Source organism: Plectropomus leopardus, chromosome 2, assembly GCF_008729295.1.
Source record: "Plectropomus leopardus isolate mb chromosome 2, YSFRI_Pleo_2.0, whole genome shotgun sequence".
NCBI lineage: Eukaryota > Metazoa > Chordata > Actinopteri > Perciformes > Serranidae > Plectropomus > Plectropomus leopardus.
The window spans coordinates 9056603-9074859 of NC_056464.1; the positions used below are offsets into that span (position 1 = coordinate 9056603).

At 39.8% G+C, this 18257-nt stretch overlaps 1 protein-coding gene across 1 annotated transcript; it reads left to right on the forward strand.

Annotated features, from left to right (window-relative positions):
• Positions 1-379: 379 nt before the first annotated feature.
• wnt7aa (wingless-type MMTV integration site family, member 7Aa) lies at positions 380-14380 on the forward strand. Its single transcript, XM_042510443.1, has 4 exons — positions 380-961; positions 1648-1874; positions 4955-5226; positions 11298-14380. The coding sequence occupies exons 1-4, from the start codon at positions 891-893 to the stop codon at positions 11775-11777; spliced, it is 1050 nt and encodes a 349-aa protein (XP_042366377.1). The 5' UTR covers positions 380-890; the 3' UTR covers positions 11778-14380.
• Positions 14381-18257: the final 3877 nt, after the last annotated feature.

Sequence of the window (18257 nt, forward strand, 5' to 3'; positions counted from 1 at the left end):
TAAGAAACCAAGCCGATTTGCTCAGGTTTCAAAGGATTAAAACAAAATAGACACGAAGGTAAAACAGAACAAAGCAGCTGAAAAAAGTACAATATTTTCCTCTGGAATAGTAGTATAACGTATCATAAAATGGAAAATACTCACGTTAAGCACAATGAGAAAAAATGAGTTTTCGAACAGCACTTGTCCTCTGGTGTGACATTATATGAGTTTATGAATAAAAGCGCAAATCTTATGACGTGATGAGGAGATGGAGTTCAAAACGTGCCAAGATGACAGACAGGCGGTGGGAGGGGCCTCGCTTTTTGGGAATCGATAAAAAGTGCCGGTGTGTGGTCGGTTGTGTGTCAGACATGAAGTGAGCGCGGATGATCCGGTGTCCAGGAGAGCGCGCCGCATTCTATAGGCTCCGTGTCTCGGCTGAACGCTGGTCTGTGTGTGCAGCTGAGTGTGAGACACATACACACACACACACACACACACACACAGGGGGACAGATGAGCTGAGCGTGTACCTGCAGGCTGCTCAGAGGCAGATCCTCTGCAGAACACGCCCTGATAGAAAAGGTAGACACACACTTACACACACACACACACACACACACACACACACACACACACACACACACACAGTGAGCCTGATCACTGAGGAGCTCGAGCTGCTTACCTGAAAACAACAGCCCCAATGCTCCACCACAGGCTCTCACCGCCGGACACCTACCAAATGAAATCTGGACGAGTTTTTACCCACAAACTTTGGTTTGTCCCGAGGAGCTTTATTCACGCGCGCAGCTCGGATCACCTGGACACCCCGCGCGACTCGGTGGAGAAATCCTAAAGGCTGGTTGTTGCAACAGCGGAGCATTGATCCACCGGCTGGGCTTGGGCACCATGAATAGGAAGACACGGCGCTGGATTTTCCATTTTTTCCTGTGCCTTGGAGTATTGTATCTGAAAATCGGGTGAGTTTTGGGGATGTCATGCAGGCAGCTTTGCATTTTCCACACAGGTGTAATAACGATGTTGAAAAGAGGAAAAATGTTGCTGGTTGTAAGAAGATTTGTCATTTTTATTCATGCTTTGCACCTGTGATAGAGCAGCAGAAAAAATGAGGGGCCCCTAAAATGAGGTGCGGGGTCCTTTCTGACTATGCCTCTTTAGCAAGTGGAATATAGTTAAATTAATTACTTCATTACAGGGGGGGTGTAGGAATGTCATCAGATCACACAGTTAAATACATCATCAGCCAGAGAACTGTGCATATTTCCTCAGGATGTATTACAGCAGTGGTTCCCAACTGGTCCAGAGACAGGGTCCAGATTTCTCCTTAGTCATTAGTTTAAGGTCCACACATTGCATACATGTCCTCAAATTCAGTTTTATTTCACAAAATATGAACAACATGTTGCAAGAACAAACAGAAAAAGCACTTAGAAAATAAAAGCGCTGTGCCAGAAATTGTTGTACTTCAAAATGTTGTGTTTTTTTTTACAAACTTGACACACTCAAAAGTCACTCACGGTCCATTCAGAATGGACTCTCAACACACGTTTGAACCATGACCCACCGGTTGGGAACCACTATATTAAAGCACCTGTAGAACCTCCAAAGAAAAAAAAGCCACATTTTAACCTCTAACCTTCTCCAGGGGTCTGTCATCGGTGGTTGCGCTGGGAGCCAGCATCATCTGCAATAAAATCCCCGGCTTGGCCCCCCGGCAGAGGACTATCTGTCAGAGCCGACCCGACGCGATCATAGTGATCGGAGAGGGAGTTCAGATGGGGATCAATGAGTGTCAGTTTCAGTTCAGACATGGACGCTGGAACTGCTCGGCCCTGGCAGAGAGGACCGTGTTTGGAAAAGAGCTCAAAGTGGGTATGTTGCACTTTTGATTTGAATTTATCAAGCTGTGCACCAAGGAAAAATACACATATTTAGTAATTAAATGTATTTATCCTTTTTGCAAACTTTTTTTTTCACATTTAATTATTTATTTCCCCACATTATTCTATGGGGTTCTGTGATGAGTACCAAGTAATTGTATTGCTTTGCACTCATATGACATATGAGTGTTAAGTTTACTTTTATTTACTCAATTTTGTGAAGTTGCTGCAACTTCAAAATGACACATTTATGAAATCAGTCTTTCTAAGTTTTTGCAACTTCAGTATCTGTATTCTGCTGGTTGCAAACTCATCAAATTTGTGTTTTCTTAAACATGTAAAGAAAACAGAACTTACAGATCTCCTAATTTCATTGACAAAATCCTCTTTACTATGATCAAGTTAAGTCAGACTAACTTGGTTTACTTAATTTGCTAACACTTAGAGAGAAAAGAACTAATTTTTAAGTTGCAGCAACTTTGCAAAATTAAGTAAATACAGCTAAATTTCAACTAAACTTAACAATTAGATGAAAAAGTAAACATAAATCAAGATTTAATGTCATACTTACTTTTGTCTTTCAGGGCAATCAGTTTCCCAGATTATTTTAAGCGAGAGCAACTTGTCAGATTTTACAGTGTAAGGTGTGGATGATTATTGATCGAAGTGTTACTACAGAATTATTGTTGTTCTCAAAGCTGCTAAATGCCTACCAGACTGAGAGATCCACCTCACTGAGTTCTTCTCTCAATGTGCCATAAAAGACATTGTTGAAACATGTCAGCATGCCTTAATCTTCATAGAGCTCCCAAGATTGTTTTCAGCTAATAAAATAGTTATTACTGAGAAATAAGCTGCCATTTTTAAATTGCTTCAAAACATGACACCAGCAGCTTGATAACTGCGTGTTGTTTGCACACATATATCAACACATGCATGTTTTCTTGATGAATTGTGTTGTATGTAAGTTATTATTGACTGCACCATTTATGGAGTTTATGAATTTCTAAGGAAGTCATAAAAACTTTTGAGGATTGCTTTAATTTGTCCAAGAATAGTCCGGAAAGGGCATTCCTCCGAGGTGCACGACCTCTGACACTTTGACAAATGTCTGTAAGACTGAGGCTCAGACTCAGCGCATCTGCTCTCGGTGGGAAAATAAGCTGCAGATTTTTATCCTGTGTGTGGAACAAGGCTCCAGGCGATGCTTGCTCCAAAGAAAAGGACTGCGGAAATAAGTAGAGAATCATGTTTAACGCAACTGCTTTTCCGCTGTCTTGTCCTTTGGGTTCAGCCTGTCATCTCAGAGACGGAGATGCAGAGCGCAGGCGTCATTTTTCACTTAGGATTGTAGCTCACGTCTCATTCAAACCTTTAATTCGTGCTGATTGCTGCATTAAACCCGATGGCCTTTTATTAGATTGGCTTAATGATTATAGCTGCAACAAATTTGAGTACAGTCTGGGTGACTTTTGCAACTTAGCTTGCTTTATCAGTCTGATGCACACAGTTAAACCCTGCAAGATATGTAGTTTGTCGTATGAATGAATGAGCCTGTGTCTTATTGGTCAATATCAAAGTGATAGAGCTTTCTTCTGATGATACACTGGCATCTTTTGTCTGATCATTCCAGCATGTTTTATCACACTGTAACTGTATCGTTTCCTCCACCTTCTGTTGCTATCCTTTAGCTCGTAACAAGCAGACCTACATGCTCTTTATCTCTCTGCTAAACCGCCGTCATGTATGTTCATAAAATGCTTTTCCCTCAAAAGCTTCAAGTTCAGACAAGTACTCTCTTCTAGGTTTACAATTTTACCTCCAGGTCTTGCAGCTTTTGGCAGAGGAATGATTTTAGACCACTGCTTCAGAAGAGAAACACTCTTTATGCTTATCATCCTCCGATTCAAACAACACTCACTGCAAATCTCAAATTTACCCAAATTTTAGATGAGACTCAGGCTGAGTTCTAGGTGTCAGCCGGTCAGCTCGAGTACCAATCAGGTCCAGCTGCCCGGCACGGACACACACTGTCTGAATCCATTGTTTTCTTCCAGTAGACTGGAACACTGATAACTGACTGAATACATAAATTTTGGATTTTTGTTGGCACAGATGCAGCAATGTACAGTATTTTGGCATTAGGATCAAGTATCCAACCCACCCACTAAGTTAGCTACTTGAATAACTCAATGTGGGTGCTGGTTGCTGCTGTGAAGGCTGATCAGAGTTAGTTTAATATCTCAGCTTTAGGTGCTTATGTTTTTGATGCATTGTTTATGCTCTTTGAGATTGTGAATGTGAGGGGAAACACTCAAATCACATCCACTTGCAACAGTTGTACATAAACTTCAGTGTCTGAAGGAGAGCTATGACCCGAATTGTCGAACATGTGGATTAATTGTTAAAGATGATGACTTTATTGGCGTGTTTTTGCAACTTATAGTCATCTTTGGATGCTTTTCACATGTGCTCCAGCAGGAATTATCTCCAATTTAATTAAAAAACGCAGTTGACCTGAAGCACTCTGATTTATGGAGTGGAAATCCATCCATGTAGGGAGGCTCTGCATGCCTCTCAGATTCATCTCCACAGGGTGGATCCCACTGTGACGGCCGTTCGGACAAGGGCCAAAAATGATGCCTTAAATATTTAATGATTTATCTCCCACTGAATGGTCTAAAAAAATCCTCTTTACCAGTCACGTGCTCAGCAGACTGACTGTTTATTATTGAATTTGTTATTGTACTCTTAGATTTACTGTACAAACTAGTCAGAGTCTTGCAGGTTCTCCGATGATAACTCATCATAAAGACAATGAAACTGTCCCGTTTTCTCCTGTTCCTTTCCAAACTGCTCCATTAGATTTTCTGCAAGATTCAATGCTTCCTCCTGAAGTTTATCTGTTTTTAGAGAGCTTGATTAATGAATTGGACTTGGCTTGGCTCATGTATTTTATGATTTGGTTGGAGGCAGCTATGCCAGGTATGTGAGGAGTCTTGACAGTGCTTGAAATAGTGAATCCTGTTGTCGGCAATTGTGATTAAAAAATGCATTTTCTCTATATCGCAGGCAGCAAGGAGGCCGCGTTCACCTACGCTATCATCGCTGCCGGGGTCGCCCATGCCGTCACCGCGGCCTGCACCCAGGGGAGCCTGAGCGGATGCGGCTGTGACAAGGAGAAGCAGGGTTTCTACAACCAGGAGGAGGGCTGGAAGTGGGGCGGCTGCTCTGCAGACATTCACTACGGCCTGGGGTTCTCCAAGGTGTTTGTGGACGCGCGGGAGATCAAGCAGAATGCCAGGACTCTCATGAATTTACATAACAATGAAGTGGGACGCAAGGTATGCTCTTGTTATTCTGTAGTCTTTTTATTTATTTAAACAGATCCAAAAAGACACTTTATTTAATGTTTCACCATAATGACCTGACAATAAGTTATTCATAGTAGAAGCTTGGAGATTCAAACATTGGCCGACTAAATATAAAGCAGGTGTGAATGAATGAATTCATAATGATTCAGCCTCTATAACAGACCTGCAAAATAATCTGCTGGCTTAAACTTGACTTCCCATGACTGCTGAACTGCCTTTTGAGGAAGTGCACGTTATGTTTTGGCTTGTGCACGCTTGAAATCTGTTCAGTTAAAAAAAACATGGAGCACAAACAAAGTACAAGCACAGAGAGCATGGCTGTTGCAGAGACACTCCCCAAATTCTTATAATAAACATGCAAACATTGTATAATAATCCGCATGATGAAGTTTTAGAAAATCTGGTCAAGTCAGGGAATATCTGATACAACTGAGCATGGCAGTATCCATTCATTTTTTTTTTTTTTTTTTGACAAATCTTATTTATACACACTGCTTTACTTACTGTTCATGGTTGCAAGAAGGATAGGGTACACCTGTGGGTTGACACTTGGGATGCACCAATCCAACTTTTTCTCTCCCGATACATCAGCTCAGGGTATCTGCCTGTACTATGTACTGATCTGATACCAGAGCACTCTCTCTTTTCAAGTTTAAAATCTGTCTACCACACCACATGGAACTCATGGAATCAAGCTAATGTAAGGCAAAGTGAGGGTGTGGCGAGTCGGCAGCCTGCCATGACTCAATAAATGTAAGTGGTCACGGAAACGCTACGTTTTATAATGACACTGACAAAGAAGCAGTTCTTAAAGTGGATTGGTCACTTCATGGCCAAGCATCATGGCCAGAATAATGGGTGGGTGCATCCCTAGATGACACATGTAGTCACCAGGCAACGTCCTCAAAACTGCAGTTTAGCTAAGGTGTCAGAATCAGTCAGTTGATCTAAATTTGTATAAAATAAATCATTTATAAGGAATGTATTACAAGAAAGAACAGGTCAATTAATAATACAGCAGGCTCCTGGTAGGTGTTACACAAAAAGGAAAAAGGGAATGACATTGGCTGTAAGTGGAAACTAGTAGTTGGTATTTTAATTTGGCATTGCGATAAAAACATTGTGAAACACTGCAATATTGCACTCAGGGATTTTATGACTTAGTTTAAAGAGAGTGTCAGAAGAAAATGTAACTTAGGGCATTGTTGGCAATAAGTGCTGCTATACAAGTAAATGATTTCACTGGATTCCTGCAACAACCAGTGGCATCTAATCAGAGGTCTAAACAATCAATCAATCAATCTGCCAACAACCCAGTATCTTTAACTACTCGTAGAGTGACTAAATAGCTTTGCAGTGATTTACATTTTAGGTCATGCTTTAAACTATATAAGTTAAGCTATATTATTTTCTCACTGTGGGCATCTATCATTTTTTGCTTTTTGCTCCCGCACACTGTCCGGCTTACTGCTGACATATTTATTGAGTGAAAAAAAACGATGTTTCGGTCTAGCAGACCGCCAAAAAATATGACGGTAGTGTCAAAACCTTTCTACATATATAAAGAACAGAGACTGCCTCAATTTGTTCATCATCCAATCAGAGGACTGCTGAGACTGATGATGACATGCTTTGCATCATCAGCTAAACAATAGAAGTATATATTTTTTAACCATAAATTACAAATAATCACAAGACACGAGCATGTGAACAAACAGAACAAATATAATGAACAAGAACAAGAATCCATGCAGTCAACAAAAAGGTGGTTAACTCCCACAGGTCATGGACAAAAAACAGTTAAGTGAAAGAAATTTGTTAAACAGCTCTAGAAATGTATTTATTTATTTTATTTTATTTTATTTTATTTGAAGTTCTTGTTAAACAAAAAATAAAATCCAATAGGAAACCTTTTGCTTTTAGAAATTTGCAAACACATGGTTTGTTGATTAGAGGACAGGTAGGATTTCAATGGGGATCTTAGATTGGCTGCTCGTGTGTAACAACGACAAGTAAGGGTTTATATCACCAGGATAAGCCTCAGAGTACAAAGTGTAGTCGGATCCTATGTTATTTAGAGAACACAACCAATGTAAAGCCAAAAGGTAACTGTGTCTGACAACATGCACAGTTAGATGAACCCGAGACGAGCCTGACCATATGAGAGTGCATTAGCAGGACTCTGACACAGGGAGCTAAATGACAGATCAATAGAAACTGCAGGACTGTCCACAAAATAGCTCCATAAGAGAGCAATCCATTGCAAAGCCACAGAAGGCACATGATCTCTCAGTGGAAGTCTGAAGCAAACTCAAAACAACTTTGTACTAATCACCAATTACTCAGAGTCACGATTTATCGGTTAAGATCTGTAAAAGAGTCCGATTGTAAAGGTTAACATACCTGCAGTCAGTGCTTCCTAAACATTTAATAAAGGTTTGGAAAGACACGTTTGCTTCTTTGACAACAGTTAGATTAGGAGATTGCTGACATTTTCATATCCATGCAGTAAATAATGAAGCTAAAGTCAGCTGCCTGTTAGCTTAGCATAGCATGAAGACTGGAAAGAGGGGGAAACAGCTAGCCTGGCTCTGATAGGATGAAAAATGCAATTTAAAGATGACACTTTAGGCTCTGAAAAAAATCACCGCTCCTAATCATTTGCCTACATTGTTCCATTTAATTGGTTACGGGAAACAATACACTTTAGAGTGAGCACACTTGCTGGGAGGCTAGCTTAACAGGTAATACAGCCCAAATTTATCTAAAAAGCAAATGCCAGTTGCTCCACAACTTGTTTCATTATCCATGAATTTCTACATAATTGCATAGATATTAAAGCATCAAGTCAGCTGACTTCTGATGCTGGCGCTTTGATCTTCAAGCTGTTGAAGAAAGAACTATTAATAACTGCAACATACGGAAGCCAAGAATGAGCAAGAATGCAATTTCTTTTTTCATGTCGTTATCTTGAGATAATCAACAGTTATCATAAGGAAACACAAAAGGAGGATTTCTTGTGATAAGAACACAATTTGTCAGAGCGGAAAACATCTTTGATTTCTCAAGATCACAGGAATTTTACAGAAAACTGGGAAATAAGTGTGTGGTTCATCTGATCACACCTGGTTTCAGCCTTCTTCCAGCCATTCTTCTTTTTAAATGACGAGGACTGATCTGAACGTTATCTCCAACAGAAGGACAATGCAATTTCTGCCTGTTAGACCTTGATAGTAGCCAACAGTCTAATGCCTCAATCAATAATAGATACTCCTTGATCTGACATTTTGTTAAATCAATTGCTACAGTTGACAAGATGGCATCTCTGCATGCTGACATGCCTCTCCTGATCTCTGATAAATATTAGTAGCCTAATAAAATGGAACAACCTTTTGTTTATCGTGATCACAGGTAGTTAATCTCATTATCTTGAGGTAACAAAGATTGTCTTCTCGTCTTGTCTTCTTTAACGACATTAAAAAACTGTTATTGAAAGCATGGCCCTTATTGACTTCTGTAGAACGGCCATTACTTCCGATACTTTCTGTTGAAAGCGCCAAAATATTTTTTTTAGTTTCTATTTGTGGAAATTCTTAAATATGCACTCCTTTCTGTTAGATAAATATAAATGAAAACGTGTATTAACAGGAATGTGCATGTAAAAAAATCGGAAAGCTGAAGAGTTTAGTGAAACGTCATGTGTGTGCCATAGTGACAGGTTGTGGCACCATTCAGGAGGAAATTGTACTTTCATCTCTCTGGACTCGACTTTTGGGGGAAGGCGACTTCATACTTGAGGTCTTAGCATCAGTCAGAATGTGATGCAGTGTGTGAATCTCTTAATATACACTTACTAAACTGATACCTCTGTAATTATTGTAGTACGGCTTTCATGTTTACCTGGAGATAAGTGTGTGTGTGTCAGTGTTTGTTTTGAGTGCCAACCTTCAAATTTCTCGAGAAGAATAAACAATAGTGTAAAAGGTGCCACAGGAGGCTTACAGGGGTTGTGTTAGACAAACAATGGCAGCTTGGTTGGCATTTCACTTCACTGAACTCCATGAATTAAATGTTTGTCAGGTCTCGGGGGCATGACCACACTAAGCTGTATGCATCCAAGGCTTTTGACAATTACTCCACGAGACTCCAGAAAGTCTGAGGCCACATCACAGTGGAATAATTAAAAAGCAGGGTGAGGCTTCTCTAATGCCAGCGAGGGTTCCCACTCAGTGAGGAGGAAGGAGGGTAGGCTGATGTCATGCAGCCCGAGGCACACAGAGAATACCCCGGCTGCTTTGCCAAACACACCGAAAGGTTCCTCTGTCACCCGGAAAAGGTCTTTCACCGCTGCCAGTCTGCTCGCTGTAAATGTCCCGATGTCCTCAGTCACCACAAGAGCTCATAATTGAATCTAGCTTCTGTCTAAATACATTGCCACATACAGACTTATTTTATTCTAACTACCCACCAAGAGAAGTTTTGAGGTCACATCAGATTGCTCTGTGGAGTCATGAGACAAAGTTGTTTGTAGACGTGCACAATATTCATATTTGTTTATTAATATATCTAAAATTATTGCACATACTGTTATTATCAAAACCAGGTTAAAACTAGAATGAGACGGATGCAAGGTCACGGTAACCTGGCCTTTTCGAAATCAGTTCATCATTGAGTCCGTTTGTGCCAAATTTGAAGAAATTCCCTCAAGATGTTCTTGAGATATCAGGATCACAAGAAGGAGACAGATGAGGTCACAGTGACCTTGACTTTTGACTTATGACCACTAAAATCTCATCAGTTAATCGTTGAGTGGGCATCTGAAGAAATTTCCTAAAATCACTCTTGAGATTCACAAGAATGGAGCAGATAGCAGATAACCCTAAAATATAGTGCCTCAGGCCACTGCTATCACCAGTGTAGAGGCACAAAACACTTTACACAAATGTCTGGTAAAAATAAACGGGTCTTTAAAATAAGAGGTGTAGTACAAATCAATAGAGGCAGTCCCATACTCTTGGGGTCCCCTCGTAAGGAAGCCTATCAAGGGCCTGACAGTTTAGTTGATGGTTACACCTGCTTAATGTTAACAGTTAAAGGTGGCAAACTAAATAACAGTATGCAGCTATCATGTGGTAGCTAGAAGGGGTTTTTTGGGGGGTGCCCCAAACATTTTCTGATCTCCTCTTCTAACAATGCACCCCTGCAAATCAGTTATTGTCTTTTAATTGAGTCACTAGGGATTGCATCGCTTATTTAGAAACATTTCTCAGGCTGTTTACTGAAAACTGTCATATTTGTATTTTTACAGCATGGAACCAAAAAGTTGGAATCGATCTGCTCCTATGAAAAGTGCACATGGACAGACAGACAGACAGACAGACAGATAGATAGATACTGTATCTGTAACTCTGTCTCTTGGTTGATTCAAGTACTTGTGCTTTAGTAACTTTATGCTATTTCATGTTGTTAAATGCCTGAACTGTAAATATAGGGTACCTCCCAAATGCATCTTCCAATGTCAGAGATTTTAAAGATGTTTTTAACATTGAATAACAGGAAAACATGTTCCTAGAGAGTTTCCATGCTTTTGTGTGAGTGCGTTTCTTCCATGAATGTGCTTTGAGGCTCATCCTGTCTTGTAAAAGAATGGCACATACATAGCTACTGGCCATAGGGCGACATACTGTAGCAGCTCTGAGATCTCTGGAATGCTTACATTCATTTGGAATGCTTGAAAACTTTTGTCTCAACCTGTTGAACTATTCATGCAATATGTGAGACTGAGTATTTCTGTGAACTCCTGTGTTTTTTACTTACTTGTTATGGAAAGACAGCAACAAACAAACAGTTAGAAATGTTTGTAATGTTAGAACTTCTTCACTTTCAGCCTTTGACAGTGGAAATATCTTAGACCGGCACAATTTATTAGACCTCGTTCTGATGAACGTGCAGTAGACAGTTAAATTGAAGCAAATTAAGTAAGTAAATAAGACCGGATTTCAGTTGTAATTTTGCTTTATCTTAACTTCTCTCTATTTTAGGCTCTGGAGAAGGGCATGCGTCTGGAGTGCAAGTGTCACGGCGTGTCCGGATCCTGCACCACCAAGACATGCTGGACAACGCTCCCTAAGTTCCGCCAGCTGGGATACATCCTCAAGGAAAAGTACAACCAGGCCGTGCACGTGGAGGCGGTACGAGCCAGCCGCAACAAGCGCCCCACCTTCCTAAAGATCAAGAAGCCCCACTCTTACCGCAAGCCCATGGATACAGAGCTAGTCTACATCGAGAGGTCGCCCAACTACTGCGAGGCCGACCCTCTGACGGGCAGCATGGGGACACAGGGTCGCCTGTGCAACAAAACGGCTCAGCAGCCCAACAGCTGCGACCTGATGTGCTGCGGTCGAGGATATAACACACACCAGTACTCGCGTGTTTGGCAGTGCAACTGCAAGTTTCTGTGGTGCTGCTATGTGAAATGCAACACCTGCAGTGAGAGGACAGAGGTGTATACCTGTAAATAGAAATATTTATTGGACGTGTGCTCAGACGCACAGCTAGACTGGACTATTTCAGAATAAGGATTTTCTGTGGCTGATAGACGTGGCGACTGCCACGTAGTGACTGCCTTACTGTCTTGGCATTTCAACAATCACGACAACCAGTTCCTCCAATGTGTGGTGATTATACTGATGCCAATGGACATCTGCCATGACACTGGACTCAACTTTGGGCTCATAAATACCTATTTTATATATTTTTCGAATGCCACTTCCTGCCCCAGGCTTGACTTCTCTCAGGCTATACTGGCCCATTGGCGTAACACACCTCAAACAGTGATAGTTTTATAGACTAATAACTTATTAAATGAGAAAACTACTGATGATTTTGAAAATTCACTGTTGACTAAATCTGGTAAGGTTTTAAGTCGATGTTGATGCCTTCAAGTGCACTTAAAAAGTTTATTTTAACATAAAACAACTTACACACTGGAGCTGAAAACTGACATGTCAGAACTGAACTCAACTGAAAGACATATTTGGGTGCATGGAGCTTATGTGCATTAAGCCTAGCAGAAGAACATTAAACTACTGATCCTGGGCCTGGTATGATAGTATTGTTTTCTACTTGTTTCTGTCCTCCCTCCCCCTCAAAGTTTGCTGCTAGTTGTCTGGAAAGTTCTGGAGTTTGTGATTGAGCAGCCATATTGACTCTTCAAGCTATACGTTGACCACACCAGGAGCAAACGCAAGCTTCCAGACATAAATTTCCCTTAATGTTGGTTGATAGAATATATTTTGTAAGAGATTATTTTTATATAATATTTTTTTTTAATTTATTTTCTATCTCTATGTAAGTATTTCCCCTTAGCATTTCTAACTGTTCAGTTACTGAGTTTACCACTGAAACACTGTTTTTAAAATGTGCCTTTTGTTCCTCCTCAGCAGCAGAATATTATATTATGATAAAATGTGCCACATTGGGATTTGTGACCATTTTAAGGAAAATTTACTCACCTCGCTTTGTTACCTATAGAGAGCCAAAGTGCTGACATCACCTCCAAGACAGCTGCAGTCCATTGGCTTAAATGACACAGCTCTCGTTCCTTTTATCTGTCTTTCTAAAAAAAAGTCAAGTGTTTTTATGGCTAGTATCTAATACATCATTTACCGTTAAAAATTTCTTTTATTTTAACAAAGTTAAACAAATGTATTTGTCAGCATATAAAAACTACAGCTAATCTACTCTGAGGTTTAACAGGGCGGTACGTCTGTGGTACGTCTTACTAGTAATATTGTTAGTTTCTCCCTCATCTATCATATCTACCACATTCTTCTTCTCTTCTTTTTTTTAGCTGCAATCTCTGTGGTCTAAAAAATCACCTGTGTCATTCTGCCATGGCTACTTGATAACATGTAACCGCAGTGGTCTTCAGCATTAACTTTGCTAAAACCAGAATTAGATAACCATAAACTTCATCCATCTAGACATATGGATTGTACCACATTACTTAGACCACTGTTGCAGTCTTATGATACAGGCTTACCATTTCACTTTGGCTCTCTGTAAGGTTAACCAGTACTCTTTATCAAGTCTCTTCCCAAAAGCAAATAGGGCTGGGTATCATTTCATATGAACTTTTTTTTTTTTTGCCTTTATTAGACATTCAAAAGTAGAGATTGGGGAGAGATAAATAGGAAGTGATATGCAACAAATGTGTCTGAGTGGACATGAAGGTGGTGTTTATGGTCAGCGCCTTCATCCCTATGCCACCAGGATATCCAAACTGTGTGTCACTGGCCATTTTTGGTTTAATATATTTGATATATCATAGACAACCATTCTGATGATATCTTATGTAAAGTTTTGCACGCAGTTCGTATGACAGCTTACAAATAGCCTATGCACCGCATCTTACAAACTAGCACCCATATTGCTTCTGTTTGGTTTAGGAAAAGAGTCATGGGAGTCATAACGTAACAACGTGACATGACAACATAATGTTGTGTATGCATCACTTAAAAAACTCAACATTGACTTTTTTTTGCACAGTTTTTACACAGGACACAAACCCCCAGGCTCCTGGGTGAAAGTTCTGTGTTTATTTGTTGTTTTTTATACTACATAACCTAATTTCCTGTGCTATCCTGGCGCTTTATACGTTTTATACAAATTACTGTATAGTGCATTATTTTTTCCAAGTACGAACAGTGACAGTGCGTTAAAATAGTAAACAATGAATAAAACCAAGACCAGACCAAGAATTCAATCCCCACTTTTGATAGTTACGTCTCAGTCTGAACTTAATAAGTATGGAGGTGTGATACCCAGCCCTAAAACATAACAGGGATACCAGTGAGCAGTCGTGACTGTACGGTATTATGACAGGTTGATCATTTAGATAACTACCTTCAGGGTAGTTATGGGTTTTGCTTGGTTATTAAAAAGAGTTTCTCATGTCAGTCAATACTGACTCAGTCCTCATTAAAGCTTGTTCGTGTATGATTGAACTGATAAAACTATAACACTCAACTGCTGTAGTGCTCTTAAATCTGAGGTCATTGTTAAGATATTTCATGTAAAACCACATTGTCTTTTCATTCATCTTTGGTTAATAAATGTTGTCTCAGAGTTAACCGACAGAGGTCATTTTGTATGTAATACACATTTTTCAAGTCTTATTCATCAGATCGGAGTGAAGTAGGTGTGATTGAGGGCCGTGGAGCAGAGGGTGCCACAGCAGCGAGCAGTGGGAGTGTGGAGCAGCCGGCTGATGGATTACTCTGACATCTGCTTCATTCACTCCTCAACAACGTTGCTACAACAACCACACTGTGCCCCCCAAAAATGCTCTCCATCTCATCAAGAGGCCAGACTGCCCATTAACAAAATGGTAACCATGCAAAACCCAGATAAAATTTGGATGCTATTTATTTTGTGGAAATGGCAAATGGGACGAAAGCAGGGAGGGGGCTTTACAATTGGAAGGGGATGATGTCAAGAAGGATTTCAATCTGAGCAATAGAAAAGGTCTTCGCTCCCGGAATAATCGGCACAAAACATTCCTCGGCTAAACTTTGCCTCAATAGAGTGACGCTTTCAAAAGGCAGCTGGCCAAACAGCCCTGCTTAGAGTAACGCCAAGGCTCCGTCACTGAGAACTCAACAACGTTATCTGAGTGTCTGAAAGAGCACTGCCTTGTTACATGCTCCACTTCTCTATTCACAAGTCTCCAAAAAACTCTGCCAGTGTGAAATAGACACAGTCACAGATAGAGAACTGATGCCTACACGTTGATTATATTATTATCTTCTATATAGTTTAACAGTCTAACTTATGACCACTCCTCTTCACTCACTAACAAAAATCTGTATACCTGTAACATTGGTTACACTTCCAAACAATGAATTTGATATAAAAGCCTTGTTAATGTAGATTTCATTTAATTGTCTAATATGTAGAACAACAATTGTTGTGAAAAATATTTGGCTTGCTGAGATGTAAAGTGAGTTGTTGACATTGGAAACAGTTTAAGAAAACAGTCTGAACCCAATGTACACGTAATAGTGCTCTGGACATAAATATTTTTTTATTATAATGAATTGATAGCTATAAGTTGTTTTCCATTCAATATTACAATAAAAATAGGTTCACAAGCACTTTTCAAGCATCATAGTAACTGCCCTGTCAGCTGCATCGTACGACTTTAAGTGCACGCCATGGTACATCAATTACTCACCCCGTATTACGATGATTTCCTGAAGAAAACTTCCGTGTATGCCTCCACAGGGAACCGAGAATCCAAAAAAGGAGAAAATTCATGTTGAATTTAAGTCATCGTAGTCAGCTTTTAAAAACCGCAAAACTATATCAAAACATCCATTTTGTAAACTATCACACAATTTGTACGTTATAATTCAAGTCTCGTTTATTCAATCATAACTCAATACCAAACAGAGAGCACTTTCTGACAAGGAATGGAACTAAAAGCGTAACTTATCTATGCTCTCGTAAGTGAACATGGGATTGGCTGCCTTGATCAGTTAGTTTTTTGTGTTAATGTGTGACTTTGGTCTTTTGAAGGGTTAATTTGGAAAAACAAAGTCACACAATAACACAAACTCACCAAGGCAGCCGCAAACCAGCAGCTCCAGTGTTCAGCGAAGTAAAATGACTGTTTTCGTGAATGGAGTCTGGCTCTAAAGAGAGCATAGAGAAGTTTCACTTTCACTTTGGTTCCCTGTCTGTGAGGTTGTACATTTTTTGCTGTACATTTTCTGTTCATGTGCTTGTGTGCTGTTTTATTTTGAAAAGTGTACACATTGTCTTTAATCTTCCTGAGTTTGCCTGCCTTTTTTGATTACCTTATGTGTTTCACCTGCGTCTTGTTCCACTCACCTGTGTGTAATTAGCACTTGTGTATTTAAAGTCCAGTGCTTCCATTCAGTTATTGTCATTGTTGTGATAGTGTGTTCATATTCTCCAGCCTTTTCCCTGCATTTGATTCCCTGTTTTTGTTTTTTTTTTTAACTCTGCTTATACTTACGGACTTTGTTTGTGTGTTTGTTTGTGTGTGTGTGGGGGGGTCTGATAAGATGTTCTTGGTGCTTTGCTCTGCTACTTAATCCCAGTTTTGCTCTAAATTGTCACACTGTCAGAAAGAGCTGTCTGATTTGGAAGTCCTTGCTGAGCATATGACTCGATAAATGAGACTTGGATTATACTGCATGAGTTGTGTGGAAGGTTGATAGTTTGCTTTTTAATTGGATATCAATACAAACCATGCATTAATTAAGAAACCGGCTACAAAAGTTCGCTGCAGATATGAGCACAGCATTAACTCGTCCTCCAAATGCCTCACTCTGTCAAAACCCACATGCCAAAATGGGATCACAGGAGCACTAATGAACTGCTCCATAGTGTTTTTCCTATAAACAGCAGTACGTCACTGCTAAGGTCCCCAGTATTTACTGCATGTGGTTGTGCGAGGGGTCTGCTGGTGCCAGCCGTGCACCTGCGAACGCCTACATTGAGGTGGTACTCCAAAATGCATGACATGTGATCTAGCTGCTATTTTCTTACAACTGCCCTGTCTCTGTGTCTGTTCCTGTTCATGTGGATTGCACACTGCAGTAAAAATTTTATTTGAGCAGAGCATAATTCTTTCATAAAGAGCTTTGTGTGAAGTTTCAGATCTGAGTCTGTAGGCATGGAAAGCTGACAGGCTGGTGCTCCGCAGCAAACGGCGCTGGAAGCGGTCACGCTTGGCTTGTGCAGGAGAGATTCTTTGTCAGAACGTTGATTATTTAAGACAGGGGCTGCTTGATAACTATCATTATGGCAGTACCTTGAGAGCGAGGGCCAATCAGGGTCCAAACAGAAATCTCCTCTGCCAACAATGACGTTGTAGCCGAGGAATGAGCCAGAAACAAGGTAGAAATACTTTGGAAAACCAAAGGGTGTTATGAAGATTTTAATTGAAGATAGCATAAATCAAACAGTTCATATCACCTACTTTAAAGACTGCATCTTCAATAAATCATAATTTGGCTCAGAAGTGACTGAATAATGAATGATGTGTTATTTGTTGGTTAAAACAGGCCAATGTTGGGGCATGCCAGATAATGATAAATCTATAGCCCCGAGCTAAACTCTGCTGTTTGGTTGTAAGGAAAGAAAAAAAAGGTCAGTACTAAAACGATCTTTCTGTTAAAGCAAATGCAATTAAACTGTTTGTAAAACTGTTTTGCTTAAATTCTTTCATGGTTTACGAGGTTTAAGAATTCATGGCCTTACTCTTGATGTTTTAATAAAAATACAAAATATGAAAAAAAAACTTTCTCACTTATCTCTTATGGCTTTAAACTGTGCAAATAGTTGTTTTTTTCATTTGACTTGCTTTTAAAATATCCAGTCCAGTCACCTAGAATATAAAAAAAAACATTCTGTAAAAAACTGACGTTACACTTGTATATTTCATATTTATCATATATAAGTGATGCTGTACATACATTACATAAATATGAGTTGAGTTTTTCATCAGGAGGTGGGGATGGTGATTAGCGTGATGCCTTTAGCGAGACAGCTGTCAAGCAGCAGACAGCAGACTACTAGATAAACAACAACAGTGGGTATTTTTAAGGACACTTCGGGACACACACTTCATTTTAGGTATTTTAATCCAAATCCTAATTGTTTCTTTCCAAGTTTTTTTTTTTTTTTTTTTTTTGCAAAATCTAAGTGCCCATTAACCAAACCATATGGTGAGAAATCGGTACACACAACAATGAAAAGTGACATTTAGAAAACTCTTCAGAATCACTTTCCAGGTTGTAGTTTGGCATATTAGCAGTGAATAGATGTGAATGTGACAGTCGCTGCATGGGGGAAAAATCCATTGAGTGAAAATTTTAGTTCAGCCAAACCTAGGTGGGTAGTTTTATAAAGTTACCATCTTTTCAGTATCAGATTCAGGTTTATTACCAAATAGGTTTTTCTTGTCA

What these genes read in the sequence shown, in the direction of transcription:
- wnt7aa (XM_042510443.1), top strand. Translation starts at nt 891, where the DNA reads ATGAATAGGAAGACACGGCGCTGGATTTTCCATTTTTTCCTGTGCCTT. An exon ending in TGGAAAAGAGCTCAAAGTGG is followed by an intron (nt 1,875 to 4,954) that starts GTATGTTGCACT and finishes TCTATATCGCAG; the next exon opens with GCAGCAAGGAGGCCGCGTTC. An exon ending in ACAATGAAGTGGGACGCAAG is followed by an intron (nt 5,227 to 11,297) that starts GTATGCTCTTGT and finishes TCTCTATTTTAG; the next exon opens with GCTCTGGAGAAGGGCATGCG.